At 66.2% G+C, this 7,994-nt stretch overlaps 1 protein-coding gene across 1 annotated transcript; it reads right to left on the bottom strand.

Moving 5' to 3' along the window:
• Nucleotides 1-5,672: 5,672 nt before the first annotated feature.
• ADRA2C (adrenoceptor alpha 2C) lies at nucleotides 5,673-7,043 on the bottom strand. Its single transcript, XM_036242097.1, has one exon. It carries the CDS (start codon nucleotides 7,041-7,043, stop codon nucleotides 5,673-5,675), a length of 1,371 nt encoding a protein of 456 aa, XP_036097990.1.
• Nucleotides 7,044-7,994: the final 951 nt, after the last annotated feature.

The raw sequence follows: 7,994 nt of genomic DNA, 5'->3' as shown, positions 1-7,994 counted from the left end.
TCCAACGCCCGCAGTCACGCTGGTCTCGAGGGTTTCTAGGGTCCACGCTGGTTCTGCACAGCAGCCATGGGAGGGGCAGGGGTGGGCACCATTGCTGCTGCCTACTTTCCAGGGAAGGGAGCCGAGGCTCAGAGGCTCACACTGCTCAGTCAGCCTCCACACCCACTGGGGCCTCGGGGAGCACGACGTCACACTGCGTGCCCAGCCTCAGCTGCCCGGGCAAACCCACCATGCCAGGGGGCACCGTGGTCCCGTGAGGCCACCCCTCGGTCGCCACACAGGATTCCAGCAGCGGCATCGGTGGGACTGAATCCTGAAGCGCACAGCCCTGGGCATGCCGCCAGCTGTCTGCTCCTGCCCACTCCAGGCACACTGGAGGTCACCTCGGCCAGACGGCACATCCCGCCTGGGCAGCGAGGACCCAGGGGTGTGCTGGGCGCTGCCAGTCACTGAGCCATGGCCAAAGCCAGCTGGCCCCAGCTGTGTCTCCTCCTACTCAAACCTTAGCGGAAGCAGCCACCACCACCCGCTTCTGAATAACAGCTTCATCCGGACCAGTGACCCCGACTCTGCCTTCGATTCCGTCTGCGATGCCGGCACACTCCAGGAAGCGGGTGACTGCGTCACCTTCACCTCGAACTTCCCGGCGTTGTGTGCCCTGGGTGCGGTGACCCGCAACAAGCGGTTTCACTATCGGAATGGTCTCTAGGACGACACAGGAAAACAGAGCCGGCCTCCAAGTCACGCGGCTGCGACACCGCAGCTGAGGGTCTGGAGTTGATGACATCAAGGACATGGAGGCAGCGCCAGGCGTGCCGGACTCCGGGCCGTGTCTGGTCTCGTCGGTGTAACAGTTCATCTAAGGGGTTCGCCAGGAAGACGAGCTCAGAGGCAGGAGGGCCGGACTCCGTGCAGAGCCCGCAAGACTTCGGGGGGGGGTTCCCACACCCCAGGTTCTGTCTTCACTCTGTAAAACGAGGCCGATCAATAGGGAGGTCAAGGGCGTGTCCGTGTCCGTGGACTGAGAGTGACTTCGCGGAGGCGTCTCTGCCCGTCACTCCCTGTCTGGAGCTCAGTTTTCTGGTCTGTGAAAAGGGAGCATTCATGCCCACATGGCAGAGTCGTGAGAGGCAAATGCACAGAGCACCAGTCCAAAGCTGGCACACGGCGGGCACACGGCGGGCACGAGCTGCTGTCTGAGTCCTGAGGGGCACCTGAGAGGGGCTCAGAAAGGACAGAAAGGGTGCTCCTGGCAGAGGCCAACGCATGAATTAACCAGGGCACGGGTGAGGTGAGCCAGGGCAAGGGAGGGGAGGAGCTGACCTGGGGCCCACGACCTCGGGCCTGCAGCAGCATGGGCTGGCCCTGAGCAGGGAGCTGGGTCCACAGGGGCTCATCAGGTCCGCTCTGCAACCCCAGAGGCTCCTTCTGGCACCGGGGTTTGGAGGCGGCAGGCAGCAAAGCCACGTGGCCAGTCCCCAGGGCTGTCTGCTCCACAGGCCTGCGGCTCCCTGCCAGGGCCCAGCCCAGGGAGGCAGGCTCAGGGCTGAGGGTGGACGGAACAAGGCATGGCCCCGTCTGGTGCAGTTGGAGATGGAGGCTGGGCCCAGGGGGGCTGTGCAGATTCTGCAGGTTCCCCACCGTCTCTGAGGCCCAAGCAGAGACAGACTCGCCAGCACCGTGGCGGTTGTGGAGGGCCGCCCAGCATGGGCCCGGCGGTCCTTCAGGTGGGTCCAGCGGCTGGACCACGGGTCCCCGCATTTCCTGTCAACTTGGCAGCAGAAAGCAGAGGTAGATGGTTTCTTTTCTCTCCGTTGCTGCCAGGCAGCTCGGGGCACATGTTGTGCTCAGACACAAGAGTGAACGCCTTTAAACCAGGCTTTCTGGGCCAGTGCTCCCCTCCACCTGGCATGGAGAACCCCCAGACATAATGACCCCACTGTCCCCGAGGCTGTCACTGGGAACAGCCACAAAGCCTCTTCGCAGGAAAGAAGCACATTTTCGGTCCCCAGGGCTTCCTTTCGACCCACGGTTGGCAGTGGACGCTGCCCCCAGTTTTCAGACGTATAGCGGTGCACCTGCTCGGAGTCCCCGGCCCTCACTGCCCTGCCCTCCTGATGCCCCTCGGAAGCCCCTGGCAAACAGGGAGGCGGCCCGTCCGTGCCAAGGGACAGCCACAGCTGGCATGTGGCCAGTGCGTGGTGCTCCACACGGGGCTGTGGAGCCCCGGCCTGGCGCCTTCAGCCTGGCTGCCTCCCACCTCCCCCTGGCCTGCGGGGGCTGATGGCGGCTGACAGCCACGGCGGGCCACGAGGGCCGCAGCTACCCGAGCAGGCTCAGGACGGGCCTGCCCGCACCGGTGTTTTGATCCAAGGCTGTGCTGGAGTGTGTGAGCCCGGCCGAAGGATGTGATATAAGAACACAGCCGCCTCGCCAGCAAGTGCCACCGCCGCGGCCCCGCCCCCGCCCCCGCCCCGCCCCCAGCCCCGCCCCCGGAGCCACAGCCGCGGCTCCGCCCCCAGCCCCGCCCCCGGAGCCACCGCCGCGGCCCCGCCCCCAGCCCCGCCCCCGGAGCCACCGCCGCTCTTCCCGGAGTATTCATTCCGCCTGCTCCGAGGGGCCTTTTTAAATTCCATACTGAGCTGTAACGGAATATTTTGGAGGATGCTTTTCCTCCTTTTCTACCAACTCAGCAATTGAACTAGAACACAGGAGTTCATTTAAACAAATGTGTGTCCATGTACGTCCTGTGCTGGGCTTGGACCGTCCAGTGGCCAGGCCAGTCTATACTCAGGGTCCGCCTGCCAGCATCTTATCCTGGCTTTTTTTTTTTTCTTTTTTAAATTTTGCCTGAGCTCTCCTGAGCCCGGGGAAAGCCGGGGGCAGGAAGGCAGCTGCGTCCAGGACTTGTCCAGCACCGCCCTAGGGGATGCCGTGTCCACAGGACACCGGAGCTGGGTCTCAGGGCCCAGGCCTGCCGAGCGGGACACTTCTGGGTTCGAGGTGCGCTCTGCCTCTCACACCGCTGGTCCTGGGCCGGACGGCCCGTGCTGGCCTGTTTCCTCAGCCACAGGCCGGGGCTGACGATGACACCGTGGAGTAGACATGGAGATAGGAGAGGAGGCCACCGCGTGGGTGGACGGGCAGCAGCGACGGGCCGCGGCACCAGCAGCAGACAGAGGTCGGGCCCCTGCTCTGTGCGCAGAGAAAACCTCTGCAGGATGGTTCCTGGACCACAGTGGGAGCAGCCCGTGCTCGGGGCACCAGGGGATGTCAGCATCCCCACCTCATGGACGCAGACCAGGCTGGAGCACAGCAACTGGCCGTTCCCTGCGGCAGAGCAGGGTGCGAGGCCAGGTCTGTCTGTTTATCCAGCTGAAAAGAAAGTCTCTCCAGGCGGCAATTAGGATGAAGTGAGGAACATCTGTTGGCTGAATGAGGGATTAGGTGCTGGCTGCCAGCAGCCCCAGCGACAGCCTGGAAGGAGCAATTCCTGGGGTTGGGGAGGATGGGCGCGGGCTGTGTGGACATGCTACCTGGAGCCGCGTTCCTGTGAGAGACCCACTGTCCATCCCCAAGAGCCTGGGGCATCTCCCCCACTGCACCCTGCAGCTCAGACGCAGCTCCAGTGAGGTCACCCCTCGCAGGACCCCTTTCGGCTGGCACTCTGGATCACGGATTGGCAGGGTGGCAGGCTTGGCACAATGCCGCTCTCACTTCCCAGGAGGAGTAGAGGTCCAGAGAGGGCAAGGGTTTTCAGAGCTAGCTCAGCAATCCTGCAACCAAGCCAGGCCTCTGATCTGGGCACCCCTTCCAGGTCCCCGACCGGCAGGGAGAGGTCAGGGATGTTCCAAATGGCCTTCATCGGCCCTCTCCCCCATCCCCTCCCCGGTCTGGGCTTCACGGCCTGCCCTGGAGCCTAAACACAGCCACTGTGAGGGTGCCCATGAGTCAGTGTGGATACAGTCTGGGGGAGCTCGGCCAGGCGGTGCATCCTGAGGGCCTAGAACTTGGGGTAATGAGGCCGGCTGGGCATCTGCAGAGGGGTTGGAGGTTCTCCAAGGGACAGCCAGCCCTGGCACATGGACCGGGAAAGGGGCTTGCCTGGCTCCTGATTCAGAAGACGAAAGGAAGGACCCAGGGCTGACCTCTCCCTGGGACGAACGCGTGGTCACCTCAGGCCAAGGACAGATGGGTGGTGATCCAGGAGAGAACTGAGCTGGCAGGCAGGGGAGGGAGGGGAGGAGTACATAGGAAAGGCCAGGGGCACAGTGGGACAGGAGAGAGGATGGTCACCAGCAGGATTCCACAGCTTGAGCTCCTCCCGGGCATGTGTGTGCATGTTCCAGGGGCACCTCCCCTCCCCCTGTAGTGCCCAGGTCCTGCTCCTGCCCACCTCATCCCTGCTCTCTCAGCTCCAGACTCCATGATGGGGGCCAGCAGAGTCTGGGGGGAGGCCCCTCCAGTATTTCCCACTCTTCTAGCCACCCTCCTCAAGCCTCAGTGTGGGGTGCGCACAGACAAGGAGGTCAGGGGGCAGGCATGAGGGTGAGCAAGGGATCAAGGCTGGGCTGCTCTGGGGGAAGAGACTCAAATGCAGGGGGTGGGTGGGAGGGACCTGCAGGCTCCAGACCCTCCCCAGCAAAGCAGGCTTTCCCCAACCCCACAGCTGTCAGCCTCCAAGTTCAAAACAGCAAGACACCGGCAAAGGCCTCAGCCCCACCCGGACCTGCTTCTGCGCAGGTCTCCATCCAGCCTGAGTCCTCCCCAGAACCGAGCCGGACGTGCTCAGAGCTGGAGGCTGCCCACAGCTCAGGGAGGACTCCGCCTAGGATGCGACAGGCCCACCTTCTTCCACTGGGGAGGGGCTGCCAGGCCAGGCCAGGCACTGGGTGGGGGTAGGGGGGACAGGCCTGGAGATGAAGAGAGGACAGTCCTCCAGGATGTAAATTTGGAGTTAATTTGGAGGTTCTCTTGGCCAGTTACAGTACAAGAACTTTTGATTTAAGGGGGGAAGAGAGACCTTCCCCATCTCATGCGAGAGGGAAGATTGGCATCTGGCGACCTGGAGTGTCCTCCTTCACCCCTGGGAGGAGGTTAGGCAGGGTGAGGGTCTGGAAGTTACCCCCACCGCGGCTGAAGTACGGGCTGCTGCACCCAACACTTAGATTACAAAGGTTTATTTAGAAAATAGCTTGGTTGTTTGGGCTGCATTTTTGGCAAACATTTAAATACTTTCAGTAACCAAAGATTGTCAGTGCCCTTCCCTCCCCCAAGACAGCCACCCCACTGGGCCCTGGGAAAGTCAGCCCTTTCTGGGAGGGTCCATGCTGTGCTTAGGGCCTTTCGCGCCCCTTGGAAGGCTGCAAACGCCTCTGTGGTCTAAGACCCTGGACTGCCACACCTCGGCAGGGCACCCCTAGCTGGATCCAGGCCTGGAACCCCACAAGCAGTCCCTTGCTGAGATGGGAAGGCAGAGGGGGTCTCCCCTTTCTCCTCCCCTCTCCCGGGGGCTTTAGGTCTCAGCCTACGCTCCTGCCCCGCGCCCTGGAGGGCAAGCCATCCCTGGGTCTCTGGGGAATCTAACCCAGCTTTCTCTGGGGGCCACGCCTGCCTGCCTGCCCCTCCTCCTGGAGCTGCTCAGGGTCTCCGCGCCAGGCGGGGCGCACAAGTCACTGCCTGAAGCCCCTTCTCCTCCGTCGGAAGAGGATGTGCTTGAAGGAGCGCCGGAAGTCCTGGTTGAAGATGGTGTAGATGACCGGGTTGAGCGAGCTGTTGCAGTAGCCGATCCAGAAGAAGAACTTGAAGAGCGGGTCGGGCACCTGGCAGGCCTCACGGCAGATGCCGTACAGGCTGTAGCTGAAGAAGAAGGGAAACCAGCAGAGCACGAATACGCCCATGACCACGGCCAGCACGAAGGTGAAGCGCTTCTCGCGCGCCTGAGCCACCTTGCGGCGGCACACACTGCTGCGCGCCCGGCGCCGGCGCGACAGGAAGAACTCGACGGAACGCGAGCTGGCTCGAGACAGGCGCCCGCTGGGACCCGGGGACCTCGCGGAGGAGAGCGCGCCGGACCCGACGGCCCCGGGAGCCAGCGCGTCCGCGCCCCCCGCGCGCTGTCGCCCACCTCGCCGCAGGGCACCCCGGCGCCGCCGCCTCTCGGCCGTCGCGATGCTGTCCTCCGGCTCTACGTCGCGCGGGCGGCGCGGGGGCGCGCAGTGCCCGTTCTCGCCCACGCCCGTAGGCGCCCCCAGCCCATTCTCCGTGGTAGGGGACGCGCCGTCCGGGCCCGTGGTCGTGTGCTTCTCGCTGACCGTGCGTGTGCGCAGCTTAGCCACGCGGTAGATGCGCACGTAGACCAGGCCCATGATGAGGCAGGGCGCGAAGAAAGAGCCAATGCAGGAGGATAGGATGTACCAGGTCTCATCGTTGAGGCCGCACTGCGGGTAGGCGGCGCCGTCGGGCTGGCGGTAGAGCGAGACAAGCGGTGGGAAGGAGATGACGGCTGAGATGAGCCACACGGCCACGATCGTGGCCTTGACGCGGCGCGGGGTGCGCTTCAGGTTGTATTCGACAGCCTGCGTCACGGACCAGTAGCGGTCCAGGCTGATGGCGCACAGGTGCACGATGGACGAGGTGCAGAAGAGTACGTCGAGCGCCAGGTACACACCGCACCACACCTGTCCAAAGTACCAGTAGGCCATGAGCTCGTTGGCCAGCGAGAAGGGCATGACCAGCGTGGCCACCAGAATGTCGGCGGAGGCCAGCGACACCAGGAAGAGGTTCTGCGGTGCACGCAGCGCCCGGCTGGTCAGCACTGCGATCACCACCAGCACGTTGCCCACCACGGTGAAGACGATAAGGAAGCCCACCACAGCCGCCAGCCCCGCCACGGCGCCCGCTGAATATTGGCCCGGGGGCGGCCCCCAGGCGACCCCCGAGGCGTTGGCGGCCCTGCCGCTGCCCCCCTCTCCGGCGCCGCTCGCGTTGGGGCCCGCCGCCGCCGCCGCCGCCAGCGCCACCGCCAGCGCCGGGGACGCCATGGTCCTCCCGCGAGCTACGCGGTCCCGCCTGGAGCCGGGGAGCAGCCGCGGCAGCTCGGGAGCCCCCCAGCCCGGGTCGGCGTCCGCATCGCCGCCTGCTCCTCGGGCGCACCCTCCACGGACCGCGGCACCCCGCAGCCGACCCTCGGCCGTGGTGGCTCGGCGGACGAGCGGCGCGCCGGAGAGCGTGGCTGCCGGGCTCCCCGCAGCTGCCGCGCACGTTAGTGCAGAGCAGGAGGCGCCCGGAGCGAGCGGCGGCGGGGGGAGGGGGCAGGTTCCAGGGTCCTCACGCGGCCCCGCCCTCGGCACGGCTCACGGGGAGCGCCCCGGCCGCGAGCCCACGGAGACGCGGCGCCCGATCGGGCGGGCCCCAGCGGCCCCGCGGCCCCAGCGCACTGCCGAGGCGCAGGCTGCAGGCGGCGGCGGCCCGGACACTCCGCCTCCCATTCGGCCGGCTAGGGATCGGCGCACTGGGATGCGGGCTGCCGCTCCTCCGGGTCCCCACGCGCAGCCTCCGGCTCCAACTTTACTTTCCCGGGCAGGGCGCCGCCGCGTGTCCTTCTCCAGCCCCTCCTCCTGGCGCGGGCGCCCCCCGCAGTCCGTGCTCGGCCGTGCGGGCACCGCCTCGCTCGCCCAAGCTGCGCCGCCGCTGCTGCCGCCGCCGCCGCCGCCGCCTTCTCTCCGCCGCCGCCGCCGCCTTCTCCCCGCCGCCGCTGTGCGCTCGGTGCGAGTGCAGCCACCCGGGCTCGGCTTCCAACTTGGGTAGAGTTGCGCGGTGGGGCGGGGCGCGGGCGGGCAGGGGCGGCCTGGCGGGCACGCCAGCGCTGCTGGCCCGGGGGGAGCGGGCCGGGAGCCGGAGCCCGCGGCCGCCTTGGTGAACCTTCCTGCGCGGCGCCGGGGAGGAGTCGGGGCGGTGGCGCGGGGCGCGCGCTCTCAGCGAGGGCGCCCCCT

This window comes from Molossus molossus, unplaced genomic scaffold (assembly GCF_014108415.1).
Source record: "Molossus molossus isolate mMolMol1 unplaced genomic scaffold, mMolMol1.p scaffold_m16_p_1, whole genome shotgun sequence".
Classification (NCBI taxonomy): Eukaryota; Metazoa; Chordata; class Mammalia; order Chiroptera; family Molossidae; genus Molossus; species Molossus molossus.
Note: the sequence above shows the minus strand (reverse complement) of the source record. Positions and strands in the feature narration are given on the sequence as shown.

Excerpts from the sequence above, each read along its gene's own strand:
- ADRA2C (XM_036242097.1), bottom strand. The coding sequence starts at position 7,043 with ATGGCGTCCCCGGCGCTGGCGGTGGCGCTGGCGGCGGCGGCGGCGGCG.